The sequence below is a fragment of the Phyllopteryx taeniolatus genome, chromosome 7 (assembly GCF_024500385.1).
Source record: "Phyllopteryx taeniolatus isolate TA_2022b chromosome 7, UOR_Ptae_1.2, whole genome shotgun sequence".
Classification (NCBI taxonomy): domain Eukaryota; kingdom Metazoa; phylum Chordata; class Actinopteri; order Syngnathiformes; family Syngnathidae; genus Phyllopteryx; species Phyllopteryx taeniolatus.
Window position 1 is genome coordinate 27528815 of NC_084508.1, and position 14462 is coordinate 27543276.

Sequence of the window (14462 nt, forward strand, 5' to 3'; positions counted from 1 at the left end):
GATGATTGCGTTTAGATTTTCACGCTGTGACATGCTTATTAAATCTGACATTATTTGTGGAACTTCTACCTTTAATGAAGACTGTCTGGTCATAGTGGATTATCGACGGAAGTACCTTTTCAAGACTCGCTGCGAGGGCTTTCGAGATAATCTTGATATCTGCATTAATCAGTGATAAGGGCCGATAATTCGCCGGGAGAGTGGGGTCTTTACCTGGCTTTAGTAATAAGTTAATTGAAGCTGTGTTCATGTGGCTACTAATTCTACCTTTATCGCTTATCTCATTGATTGTTCTGAAAAATAGAGGTGCTAGTATTGGCCAAAAATGTTTAATGAATTCAACAGGGATTCCGTCCGGGCCAGGCCCCTGTCCTGGTTGCATATTTTTTAATGCGTTATGTAATTCTGTGATGGTTAAAGGAACATCAAAGCTTTCTTTAATTTGTGTATTTAATTGAGGGATGTCAACTGATCACCATCTGGTGGTGAGTTGGCTCCGATGGTATGGGAAGATGCTGATCCGACCTGGCAGGCCCAAACGTATTGTGAGGGTCTGCTGGGAACATCTGTCAGAATCCCCTGTCAGAAGGAGTTTCAACTCAAACCTCCGACAGAACTTCACCCACGTCTTGGGGGAGGCGGGGGACATTGAGTCCGAGTGGACCATATTACTCGCCTCCATTGCCGAGGCGGCCGATCAGAGCTGTGGCCGTAAGGTGGTCGGTGCCTGTCGTAGTGGAAATCCCCAAAACCGGTGGTGGACACCAGCGGTGAAGGATGCCTTCAAGTTGAAGAAGGAGTCCTATCGGGCCTTTTTGGCTTGTGGGAGTCCAGAGGCAGCTGATGGGTACCGGTTGGCCAAGCGGTATGCTGGTCGATGTGCCAAAAACCTGGGCGTGGGAGGAGTTCGGTGAGGGCATGGAGAACGATTTCCGGACGGCTTTGAGGAAATTCCGGTCCGCCATCAGGCATCTCAGGAGGGGGAATCAGTGCGCCATCAACACTGTGTATAGTGGGGATGGGGCACTGCTGACCTCGACTCAGGACGTTCTGAGTCGGTGGGGAGAATACTTCGAAGACCTCAATTCCACCGACATGCCTCACTAATGAGGAGGCAGAGTCTGGGGTCTCTCTGAGTCGGGCTCTCCAATCTCTGGGGTTGAGGTCACTGAGGTGGTTAAAAACCTCCTCTGTGGCAAGGCCCCAGGGGTTGATGAGATTCGCTCAGAGTTCCTAAAGGCTCTGGATGTTGTGGGGCTGTGCTAGTTGACACGCCTCTGCAACATCACATGGACATTAGGGACAGTGCCTCTGGATTGGCAGACTGGGGTGGTGGTCCCCCTTTTTAAGAAGGGGGACCGCAGGGTGTGGTCCAACTACAGGGGGATCACACTCCTCAGCCTCCCTGATAAGTTCTATTCAGGGGTGCTGGAGAGGAGGGTCCATCGGGAAGTCGAATCTCAGATTCAGGAGGAGCAGTGTGGTTTTCCTCCCAGGCATGGAACAGTGGACCAGCTCTTCACCCTCGGCATGGTCCTCTAGAGTGCATGGGAGTTCGCCCAACCAGTCTACATGTGTTTTGTGGACTTGGAGAAGGTGTTCGACCATGTCCCTCGGAGAATCCTGTAGGGGGTGCTTCCGGAGTATGGGGTACCGAACGCCCTGATACGGGGAATTCGGTCCATTTGGTCCGTATTGCTGGCAGTAAGTTGTACTCGTTTCCGGTGAGGGTTGGACTTCGCCAAGGCTGCCCTTTGTCACCGATTCTGTAGAGGGGGTCCACTTTGGTGGCCTCAGAATTGCATCTCTGCTTTTTGCAGATGATGTGGTTCTGTTCGCTTCATCAAGCTGTGATCTCAAACTCTCACTGGAGCGGTTTGCAGCCGAGTGTGAAGCGGCTGGGATGAGAATCAGCACCTCCAAATCTGAAACCATGGTCCTTAGTCAGAAAATGGTGGCGTGCCCTCTCCAGGTTTGGGATGAGATCCTCCTCCAAGTGGAGGAGTTCAAGTTCAAGTTCAAGTTCTTGTTCCCGAGTGAGGGAAGAATGGAACGGGAGATCGACAGGTGGATCGGTGTAGCGTCTGCAGTGTCGCAGACTTTGTATCGGTCCGTTGTGGTGAAGAAGGAGCTAAGCCGAAAGGCGAAGCTCTCAATTTACCCGTCGATCTATGTTCCTATCCTCATCTATGGTCATGAGCTGTGGGTCGTGACTGAAAGAACAAGATCTCGGATACAAGCGCCCAAAATGAGCTTCCTCCACAGGGTGTCCGAAATCTCCCTTAGAGATAGGATGAGAAGCTCGGTCATCCAGGAGGGGCGCAGAGTCGAGCCAATGCTCCTCCACATTGAGACGAGCTAGATGAGGTGGCTAGGGCATCTGATTAGGATGCCTCCTGGACGCCTCCCTGGTGAGGTGTTCCTGGCATGTCCCGGGGACAACCCTGGACACGCTGGAGAGACTACGTATCCCGGCTGGCCTGGGAACGCATCTGGGATCCCCCCGGAAGAGCTGGATAAAGTGGCTGGGGAGAGGGAAGTCTGGGCTTCCCTGCTAAAGCTACTGCCCCTGTGACCCGACCTTGGATAAGCGGAAGAAAATGGATGGATGGATGAATGGATGATAATAATAATAATAATAATAATAATAATAATAAATTACATTTCTCTAGTTTTCAGAGTGTTCAAGATCGCTTTACATCGCTTAGGCATGTTTAAAAACAACAGACACTGACCAAAATGCAAATGCATTTGCCATACCTAGATTATAAATGTTAAACATTTTTTTTTAAATGCTCACAGATTGAAATAATAAAAATGGACATGCATGAAAGACAACTAAACTGAATTATATATTTCTACATGCTAAATCCTTGCCCACAATTTTTTCTCTTGCAGAATAGTTGCAAGCGGAAGTGTTACCGGAAGTCGTAATGTTTGGTTTTATGCGCCACTCACACACAGACAGGAAGAGGCGCGGACGGGAAAAAAGTCAAGATGGCAACTGGTCCAGAGAACGGACTGAAAAGAATAGTTTGGAAAAGTAAGTTCGATACATTAGTCAATCCTTCGTTGTCCTTTCAAACTAAATACAAAGGAGTGTATTTGTATGGCAGAAATTTCAGCAAAGTACCAGTTGCTTCCTTTTGCCTTTGCATCGGTGAATGACAGAGACAGTTTGCGTCAAGTTTCACGGCGATGTGAAAAGTCGGGCATGTAAACAGCGAAACAACGAGACGCAACTGTGACATGTGCTATAATTGAGCAGATAACCTCTCACGTAGTCGTTTTTGGCCAGAATAACTGTCAGTCCAAAATTGGGGCAATGATCCTCAGAATGAAGCCACGCCTTATGTCATCGACTACCGGTAAAGAGAGTTCTGAAATGACTCTGAAATGCTAATGTCAGTGAGTATGCCGAGACCTTTTTAAATGTCCTATACCACCAAGGTACTGTGAATTAATGTAAGAGATTCTTCTTTATATTTAATTTTTAAAAAAAACATGAGACACTCGCGAGATATGTATCTATCAGAAGTTCCCCCTATGATTAGTAGGAGTTTGCGTGGATGTACAACGTCACTATGTACGTATACAGTAGCCATGTTACTAAAATGTTCAAAATACTTTTATATCAAAATCGACGATATAATTGGATAGAGGAGTTTGACACGAATAAAATGAGCCCTCGTTTGTAAGAATCGGATAAAGATTAAGGATCTTTATGTTGAAAATTTGCCCAGAAATCAGTGTAAATCATTAGGAAATGTGTGCCTGAAACCTTGATTCCATTGGTAGAAAAATACCCTGATGTTTCTCATTTGTTGAGATGGAAACCAGACGTTTAAACAGGGCGGCGGTGTCCGCATGAGCCATCTGAGCATCTTATTTTGATGATCAAGCAAATTGTCAAAATTAATTCAAACGTCACAGAAATCACAAATAATAATACTGACTCACCACCGTGTAGTTTTTTATCATCACCGAATCCTATGAATGTATGATTTTTAATCTTGAAATCAAGGAACATTTTAATCTTTGTCAGAACCACAGAAAATCTCAACCGAATTAAAAAATTAAAAACGAGGTAGTAAAGTATTACTGTGCGCGAAACAATGAGAAAACACAATTTTGGTGGACCTCTGCTAAATTCCTGGACCCAATTTCCGGCCCGGTGAAATTGAAGGAGAATGACGCCCGTATTTCTGAATTTAGTAACGTACTCATATACAGCTCTAATGCGCTGTATTTCTGCACCACGATAAATTAGAATCAAAGTCATAGATTTCAGATGGAGCTCTTGTACACATTAATTATCGTACTATCACGCTATGTTCAATGATGTAGGCATGAAGAAATCAGTTTTTACTGTTACTAACATGATTAAACTTTCTTAGCTATAATCACGTTTCTCTGACTGTAGGAAGAGTTAGTATTTTGTATTAGCGCCAAAATAATGCACTGTTGTCTTGAAAACAACTATCTCCTGCCTTTATTTCTGACATACTTATCGTTTTATAGGAATCAAAGAAACAATTATCGAAGACTGCAGAAAATCGGAAGTATGGAAGGTAAACAACCTTTCATTTTTTTGGGTTGGATTTCTTTTAGATTTCCACTCAATTGTTGACTTAAAACCCAGATTTAGTTGATCATTTTTTAATATATAGTCTTAGTACGATTTCATAAACCTGTTAATCTTCTCTGCAGATATTGATTCTGGACCAGTTCACCACCAAGCTCCTGTCATCATGCTGCAAAATGTCTGATCTGATGTCAGAGAAAATAACAAGTAAGTTATCACAGGTATCTCCAGGTAGCAGTACAGGTATTTGGAAAGTTGTAGGACCGATTCAGCCTTTATGCACCACTATTGATTTGAAAAACAACAATTAAGATGTGATTCAAATGTAGACTTGTAACTTTCATTTAGGAGGCTTTGTGAAAGTATGGCATTGACCATTTAGGAACTACAGGCAATCACACACCCACAGTGAATAATACCTCAATTATTAGGGCCTCAAAAGTGTGTGTGTGCTGATCTTTCATTTAAGAGGTATCGAATGGAACAGGCTAACTAGTCATTGTTGATGATGTGACTGCTGACAGATTTAACAAGTTATGATCTGTATAGTGTTTCATCTCTGTTCACATCCAACCAAATGCTAGAGGCTTTGTGAGAGACAAAGAATAACCAAATACATATTGGATAACCAACCGTAGGATAAATAATAACAATAATCAAATGATAAAGAACGTGAAGTTAGCGAAATTTACACAGTTAACCTAACACTTCCTGTATAGTACTCTTATTCTGAACGATAACTTGCACTACTTCTGGTAGCGAGAGTAGCTAACTTGGTATTAATTAACATCACGTAAAACATTCTCATAATGCATTCTGGTAAAATTACTAATGTCTTTTGCAAACAAGTTACACGTGTGTCCCAACTCACTTTGTCATTGACGCACACAGCAATGCACAACGAAATAAAAACTCCAGCACGCGCACAACCTTTTGCTTCCAGCTGCTCACTGTGCAGTCACTGCCCATGCACAGGCCACATGAATTGATCTGATCATTGTTTTCTGTTTTTATTTATGTTTAACACATCGTCCCAACTTCATTGGAATTGGGGTTGGCCATCTCATTATGTAAAAACGCTCTTCAAATATTTCTGCACTTGAGTGTATATAAGAGAAATTAACATTGATGCACTAAATCCATGTAATTTTATATACTGTGTAGGTGCCATCATCAGATAAACTCACCATCTTTTTTCTTTAGTTGTAGAGGATCTGTACAAAATTAGAGAACCCGTTCTAGAAATGAAGGCCATCTACTTTATGACACCAACAGCTCAGGTATACGATTACTGCTCCTTGATCTCCAAACCTATTATAATTACACTGTATTGCATTTTTACCCTAATTCTGACGACATCTATCATTTTACAGTCTGTGGATGCCTTTATTGCAGACTTCAAGCCTAAACCCAAGTACAAAGCAGCATATGTTTATTTCACTGACTGTAAGTAACTCGCTAATGGCTATTGATTTGCCATGATCTGAATATTTTTTGACTTTTTGGGGAGAGTTTGCATGCCAATAAAAGTGATTTCTCCCTCAGACTGCGATGATGACCTCTTCAACAATATGAAGCTGTACTGTGCAAAGTACATTCGGGTATGCAAAGAAATAAATATGTCCTTCATGCCTCATGAAGCACAGGTATGTTTTCTTTTAAGAGCTTGTATGTCGGTTTTCTTTTTGATGTCCAGATTTGCATGTTGTTTACTATGCTGCCAATAATTTTATATATATATATATATATATATATATATATATATATAAAAAATCTGGTTCTCTTGGTTAGTTATTGCATGTCCTCACCGGATGCCCCACGCCCCAATCTACAAATAACTGTTGTAATGTTACTTTTGTTCAAATATCTACACTGTCTCACTATTGTTTTGCTGTGGTTTTCACCCCTAGTCCCCTTGTCCACTCTGTCCCGCTGTCTGTCCCCTAAAACAATTTTCTGTCCGGCTGCATTTTCAATAAACATCAGCACAATTAATAAAAAATAAAAATAAGCATAGGGAGTATTTCAAACTCCCCTGTGGCGCAGCAAAACTTCCAGCACAAAGGCATAGAGATCCACCATTCTGCAAGGCCATGCAGCTGCAACTGAATCTAACCTTGGATGGAAATAAATGCCTTAGCTTATTGAAACAATATAACATTGGGTGGCCAAATAAATATTACAATAGATCTTTTTCACTATTACTTTTAGTTGTGTGTAATCTAATAAATATAAAATTGTATTGTTTATTTTTATGTTCGATTTATTTATTTTTATATGGACCAGCTGGACTTGGCAGGTTGACAGTTCTGTTTAAGATTATTATTATTTAAAATGTAAATTTTTTAACAGTGGTGTGTATATTTTTGAGATCTTATCCCCCAGATCCAGTGTAACCCTCAAAGGAGATTAGTAGTAGTAGTTCTAAATAAAAGAAGAAAGAAATCTAAACATGTGAATGCATTTCAGGTGTTCACGTGTGATAATCCGGGAGCCTTTCAGAGCATCTACAGCCCCTACAGTCAGGACAGAAAAAAGACACTGGAGATGCTCGCAGACCAGCTTGTCACGCTCTGCGCCACGTTGGATGAGTACCCAGGAGTCCGATACAAAAAGTATGCCAGGGGATATGTATTTTATCAGATTACACACCTAATCCTCAAGCAGAAACTCAGTTTAGAGGGGAAAAGCTTGTTCTGAAACCACATAATTAGATACCTAACCTTTACAGAGAAGTAGGATGTTCATTAAATGTTATTCTTTAGTTAACTGATGCTTAAGCTGTTTATCGGCTGCAACATTAACGATATACAGTACCTCTGTATATTATTAGTGTATTAATCTCAGCAGTCATAACGCATGATAACATATTTTCCCCACTAGAGACACCAACATGGAGTATGCTAAAACCCTGGCAGAGTTGGTGGACAACAAGCTGTCCAGACACTATGAGATGGATGACAGCAATAAGAAAAAGGTCAGACATCTACTTCACTGAGAATGTTGACAGAGAAAACAAAGCCTTTGTTTGAAAATACAGTACATTCTCGTAATGCACCATGCTATCGCAGTTGCTTTGCGTCACCTAATTTACAATTGTATAAAATCTTGATCAGATTGTAAAAACACAACATAATTCCTTGACATGAACTCACAGTAACTGCCGTTGTTTTTGCAACATTCATTTTTATTGTTTCCCCTTCCCACCAGGACAAGACTCAGGCCCAGCTGCTGATAGTCGAAAGAGGCTTTGACCCTTTCAGCCCTATCCTGCATGAGCTTACCTACCAGGCCATGGCCTATGACCTCATTGATATCCAGAATTCCACATACAAGTAATATACCATTTTTTTGTTACACCACAGCAATATTTGTGTTTTTATTTATTTATTTATTTGAATACAAAAGTACATACAGATGTCTCATAATCTTAATGACACAAACTGGGTCTTGTTGTTGACAGGTACAAGTCTAAAGATGGCTCAGAGAAGCAGGCCCAGCTAAATGAGGATGACATGCTCTGGGTTAAGCTGAGGCACAAGCACATTGCTGAGGTGTCTGAGTAAGTCTGAGAAATAAGTGTGGAGGGAAAATGGTGGTTTGGTGACATATAGATGCCTCCTATTGTTGCCCTACTCACTCTTTACTAAACGTTACTTAAATACATTCCTAAACCAGGCAAATCCCGAAGATGGTAAAGGAAATATCTGCAAACAAGAAACAACCAGATGGGAAGGTACAGTTGCGCTTACGTGTGTTTTCACTTCCCTGTTGTCGTTGTGGTTGTAATTTGCAGTGATATAAAAGTGCACTACGTCCTCTGACAAGTATATGGACTATTTTGATTACCGTACTTTGTGTAGCCAGATGAGAGAGACAAAATTGTAACAACACCAACTGGTATAATACAGTGCATGTCCCAACAAAGTTTAACCAAATAAACATTGTTAAATTAAGGGATGGGGTTGTACAGGACACAAGTTGTCATTTTATTAAGTATTTGTACTTGCTTTTTAATTCCATTTCCATGTTGAATTCCCCACTAAGTAGAGACTTTCATCCACTTGCTGTCCAATTGTATATGTTGTGGTCTTATAGCATTCTGCAGTCCTTATCTTTGTAATATTAGACTTTGATAAATGCTTTGTACTTGATTCCATCAGATTGTCAAAGTGAATAGCCAATGGTGTGTCCAGAGGACTGTACTTTCGTTGTAGCTTTTTTCTATCATAAAGTTTATACCACAGAAAACATTGTACATTACATACATTATTTATTTTTTTATTTATGTATTTATTTCAGATCACCATCAGCAATTTGGCCCAAATGATGAAAAAGATGCCTTCATTCCGTAAACAACTGACACAGGTATGTGTGACTGGCTCTGGTTTTTGCACATCTCGGTGACTTGACAGGCATTCCCCACTTGACTGTAAGCTACTACACTCTAATGACTGCAATAAGTGTGTGTGCTGCCTCTTTTCTTGTAATGGAGCAAGGTTGACAGAATTTAGTGTTAGTTTGGAAAGCATGGATAAACAACACTCGCAGTTTTGATTCTGGGAACATGTACAGTTTTCTTCTAGTTGATCTTAAATAGCTTCCATTGTGTATTTTGATTGTTGTATACAATGTTTATGTAATGTTTCATATTGTTTCTACTTCTGGCTCTTCAATCTTCAAAAAAGGGTTAAATTTTCATCATGTTCATTGATATGGGCCTCTTTCTCTAAACACTAGAAATCCGTTCACCTGCAGTTGGCAGAAGATTGCATGAAACATTTTTCCAACAATGTAGAGAAACTCTGCAAAGCTGAGCAGGTCTGTCTGAGCTTGCTGTTTTGGTGAAATGTTTGGATTACTTTGCTTGAATTAAGATGGGAGACTTCTGAGTAGCTTGTACATGTGAAATGTATGGTATTGTAATATTGTGGTTGTTGTTTTTCTACTGTCACTGTGTAGGACCTTGCAATGGGCTCAGACGTGGATGGGGTGAAAGTGAAGGATCCCATGAGGACTCTTTTGCCAGTGCTGCTGTACCCATACAGCACCTATGATAAGATCAGAGCTATGCTGCTTTACATCTTCAGCGTAAATGGTACATTATAGTGATCAGCCTGAACCTAAAGAATCACCTGTTAAAATCTTTAGTCTGGAATATTACCTACCCTGAATAGTGGACTTTAAAACAGAGTGACATGACAGTGCTCGAGGCCTTTGAGATATGGGTATGACCCAGAATGCTGCAGGTCAGTTGGAAGGACAAGAAGACCAATGCTTGAGTTCGCCAAAGGATAGGAGTAACAGAGAAAGATGGTCTGCTTGCCCAGTGGAAGAAGAGAAAGACACTGTACAGACACTGGAAGAGACGCCCAGATAGCTTAGGACAGTTGACCATTGAAGGAAAAATTGAAGGAAGGGGCCAGGCCAGGGAGAAGGAAAGCAAGCTAAATTAATATATGGCAAAAGAAACTTCACGCAAGAGAATTCCAATAGTTCTTAAAGGACTTTGGCCAAAAGAACAGCAGCGGCAACAGACTGAGAGCGCTCACCAAAAGTCAAGCCTGCTGTTGTTAATTGCCCTCTGGTGGCTGGTTTCTGTCTAGGTTTTGATTCTCCATGACTCCCTCTTACCTCAACCCCACAGCTCTCTGGTTCAAATAATCCGCATTTTGTTCTTATTTTTGTATTGTGAGATAAAGCTGGTTACTTTGTATTTTATTTTATTTTGCATCAGTTGAAGATTTAGGTGACTAAACGGAATATCAGCTAAGGTTGAAACTATAGGTTGTTTTTCATGTGTGTCACCAGGAACAACAGATGAGAATTTGAACAAACTCATCCAACATGTGAAGATTGAAGATGAAAGTGAAGTTATCCTAAACTGGAAAGAGATTGGAGTCCCAATCATCACATCTGTATGTGGAGAATCGAAATTGCTTGATTTAATGTTTACAAGACATAATTGCTGAACAGAATGCTTCAATGCTTCAATCCATCATTAGGATAATGGTCAAAATTAACACGTGATTTGGAATGTAATTCAGTTGTTATTTTCAAATCTGTTCTCTCCTACTTTTTCTTTCAGCCAGGTTTTTTCTCCCGCAAACCTGCCAGACGTGACCGTTCTCGTGAAGAGACATACAATCTTTCTAGGTGGACTCCTGGCATAAAAGATATAATGGAGGTCAGTACGCTATCCTGTATTTAGCTGGATTTGTGTTGGTGCTATGCTTGAACAAATATCCTGTCAAATTGTGCCACTTGAGTGAATACATTTAAATTGAGAACAATGTGGATGCATTTAAATACTGTTTCTATGAATTGAAGTGGCAAAGGCACATAGTAGATTATAGAACGTAAGACATGAAGCACCGTGTTGTCAACAAAATCACCTTTCATGGATGTTATCTGATTCAGGTCATCTGATAGGCTATGATATGTGCTCTGTTGTGCTTTTATCAGGTAGTGTTTAGCCTAGATGTAGCTGCATAATAACATCGTAAGGTATACATGATCATTTACACCAATTTGAAAGAAAAATCACCATTAGCATCAGCGTGCTGATCCTCAAATGCTTTTTTGGTATGGTCATGTTTTTCATAATGAGGTATAAAGTGTTAAAACCCAAGTTGGGTGTCCTGCTCACCCACTTCTTTTTTGCAGTAAGAGCTGTATTGGAAAACTTGTGCTTTCATTGACTTGTTTCCATTCTTGTGGGAGCTTGTGGCTTTGAGACTCATTGTTGGATTTTGAAGCTTGATTAAAACCAGTTTCTAAAGATTGGCTTGAGTAGCTATTTTTCAGTCGTCTTTTATTAAAACTGAAATTCAAAGTAGCTCTCACAAAATAAATGTTATGTAATCTAGAAAGGAAGAAGCCGTACTAAATTTGCATAATAACAAATATTTATTTGTCTATTTTCTGTTTTTTTTTTTTTATTATTAAATGAACCATGTACAAGCTTAAAGTAAACTGCTTTTTTTTCTGTACCATTTTCACTTTTGGAGCATGTCTCCCACAAATATCACATCAATTTGCCTCAACTTTTGCATTTATATTATATTGGGCAGTTTGTCAAGCTATATTCCAGTGTTGCAAATGTTTGGGATCTCCTAAATAAGATAATAATGAAAAATAAAACAATCCTCAGATGAAGTTGGAATTTGACTTCCCAATAATTACCAGCTATGACTGTATGTGGCTTTTCTTCACCTTTCCCTCACTTCAGCACACAAGTAACACTTGCATTGTCATGTGTGCAGTTTTACTTGCATTGCACATCTTTTTCTTTTCTGATTAGCAAACACAGCAAGCACGTCTGAACTATATTTGTTTCAAATTGTAATGCTGTTGACGCTATTATTTGTAACATCAAGTGTCCCATCGTTGAGCTTTTGCAGATATGAAACTAAATGAGAACTTTTTTTTTCTAGGATGCTGTGGAGAACAAACTGGAGACTAGGGAATGGCCACACCAGTCTGAGTGTCCAACTGCTTGGAATGGTTCCGGAGCTGTCAGGTGGGTTTGATGAGAGAAACAAAATGTGGCGTTTGGGAATCCAGATTCTGTGTTTTTCATAGAGGTTTTCTTCCACTGACCAAAGACCATGACAGCACATTGTTTCCCTTTAGTGGTTGTTTTTTAGCCATTACATTGGGCTCCGCAGCGCATATGAACGAATGACTGTTTTTAACAGAATATAATTCATGAACCCCCATTTATTGCAGGGATACATTACAGACCCACCCGCAATAAGTGCAAATCTGCAATATAGATTGACAATATAATAACCATTTTTTAAGTAGTTTGATACCTCCGAGCCCACGTGCTTAAACGCATTTCAAAGTAATAAACTACACCTTTGGGCGCTTCTCAAATATTTTTTGATATTTAGATTAATAGTTTAAACCCTGAGTTGGTGACTCACACCTGCACATTGAGTAGCAATGTGACAAGTGGCTGTCAACTTGGTGGAATTTTCCCCCCCAAAAAACATGGAATGAGAACTTCAAACGTCTCTAAAATCCATCCATCCATCCATCCATTTTCTGAGCCGCTTCTCCTCAATAGGGTCGCAGGCGCGCTGGAGCCTATCCCAGCTATCATCGGGCAGGAGGCGGGGTACACCCTGAACTGGTTGCCAGCCAATCGCAGGGCACATACAAACAAACAACCATTCGCACTCACAATCACACCTACGGGCAATTTAGAGTCTCCAATTCATGCATGTTTATGGAATGTGGGAGGAAACCGGAGCGCCCGGAGAAAAGGCCGGATTGATTGAACCCGGGTCCTCAGAACTGTGAGGCAGATGCTCTAACCAGTCGGTCACCGTGCCGCCGTCTCTAAAATCCTTCATAAAAATAATTGATGACTAAAGTACATGACCTATTCAACTGCTCACATTGCTCTTCTGACGAGTAATGTTAAATTTGTGCTATTTAAATAGAGTTTTTTAAGGCAAGTAGTGACACTGAAACATCAATTTTTATGGGGTCAGCTTGGAGAACATTCGGCAGAAATTTCGGCCCCTATGAGCTTAATAGTGGATATTTTTGCCTGAAAAGAAGGGGTTCACCGAATAGCAAACAATACGAAACGATAAATTGTCGCTGTGGAAATCCTCACAAGAGCGCCAAAAATATAGTGAAATGTTGCTTTTCTGGGTTAGTAGATGACATGCCATGCTGGTTTAGTATATTCCCTTAAACTCATAGTAACTGTTAATATCCAAAAAGTCAAGCATCGTTGAGTTTTCGGGCTGCAGATGAAAGTAGAAACGAGTGCTTTTGCAAGCGCGCGCGTGTTTTTGTGTGTGTGTGTATGTGGCACATACTTGTAGGCTACATTCACTTTGCTCCTACGTCCTGGGGCGAGTTAAATCAAAATAAAACACTTATTCCCTAAATTTATCGGAGTGATTGATTTAGTTTCTGTACCTCAGTAATGTTTGTTTGCCTCTTCTATTAACAATGGATGCAATTCTCATTTAAGTTCCTGAGAAAATAGCGTTACAAGTGAAATCACATAATTCTATTACAAAACTCCTGTTACGATGGCAACCAATGCTGACATTTTCAAAATTTTGTATATTTTTAAAAGTACATTATGGGTTCATATATTATGTCAACATTTGAATAGCTTAACTTCATTATTTTCCTTTAGAAATACATATATATATCAAAATGGTGACTTTTTTTTTGTCAAATGATGCTAATTAGGGACTAACTGAGCATCTTTATAAAAATAAGTCTATAATTTAATTCCGCATGGCCAATCATATTAGTGTTTGAATTTCTGTAGAGAAATGTTGAGAATAGGCTTTACACGATCAGGATTTTTGGGGCCGATCACCGACTTTAAAAAAACCATAACTGATCCAATCACAAGATGCGGCAATGTGTCTATTTAAATTACTTGTTCGTTTACTGTATATACAGTGGTTACGGAAAGTATTCAGACCCCCTTAATCTTTTCACTTTTTTTATATTGCAGCCATTTGCTAAAATCATTGTATTTTTTTTCCTCATTAATGTACACACAGCACCCCATATTGACAGAAAAAACATTGAATTGTTGAAATCTTTGCAGATTTATTAGGAAAGAAAAACTGAAATATCACACAGCCATAAGTATTCAGACCCTTTGCTCAGTATTTGGTAGAAGCACTCATTTTAGCTAATACAACCATGAGTCTTTTTGGGAAATGATGCAACATACCTGGATTTGGGGATCCTCTCCAGTTCTGTCAGGTTGGATGGTGAACGTTGGTGGACAGCCATTTTCAGGTTTCTCCAGAGATGCTCAATTGGGTTTATGTCAGGCCTCTGGCTCGGCCATTCAAGAACAGTCACGGAGTTGTTCTGAACCCAC

At 40.2% G+C, this 14462-nt stretch overlaps 1 protein-coding gene across 2 annotated transcripts in view; it reads left to right on the forward strand.

Annotated features, from left to right (window-relative positions):
• Window positions 1-2930: 2930 nt before the first annotated feature.
• Window positions 2931-14462, forward strand: part of stxbp3 (syntaxin binding protein 3) — a 22308-nt gene continuing 10776 nt past the window's right edge. Inside the window, exons 1-17 of one of the 2 annotated variants that reach the window (XM_061779958.1) lie at window positions 2931-3043; window positions 4522-4571; window positions 4711-4792; window positions 5789-5865; window positions 5959-6031; window positions 6131-6231; window positions 7055-7200; window positions 7469-7562; window positions 7796-7920; window positions 8049-8147; window positions 8264-8321; window positions 8888-8953; window positions 9326-9406; window positions 9548-9683; window positions 10397-10503; window positions 10674-10772; window positions 12022-12107. In XM_061779958.1, coding sequence (XP_061635942.1) covers window positions 2998-3043; window positions 4522-4571; window positions 4711-4792; window positions 5789-5865; window positions 5959-6031; window positions 6131-6231; window positions 7055-7200; window positions 7469-7562; window positions 7796-7920; window positions 8049-8147; window positions 8264-8321; window positions 8888-8953; window positions 9326-9406; window positions 9548-9683; window positions 10397-10503; window positions 10674-10772; window positions 12022-12107 — 1526 coding nt within the window. In that variant the 5' untranslated portion in view covers window positions 2931-2997. Of the gene's footprint in view, window positions 3044-4521; window positions 4572-4710; window positions 4793-5788; window positions 5866-5958; window positions 6032-6130; window positions 6232-7054; window positions 7201-7468; window positions 7563-7795; window positions 7921-8048; window positions 8148-8263; window positions 8322-8887; window positions 8954-9325; window positions 9407-9547; window positions 9684-10396; window positions 10504-10673; window positions 10773-12021; window positions 12108-14462 lie in introns of those variants that run through there. The other variant, XM_061779959.1, reaches the window with a different exon arrangement.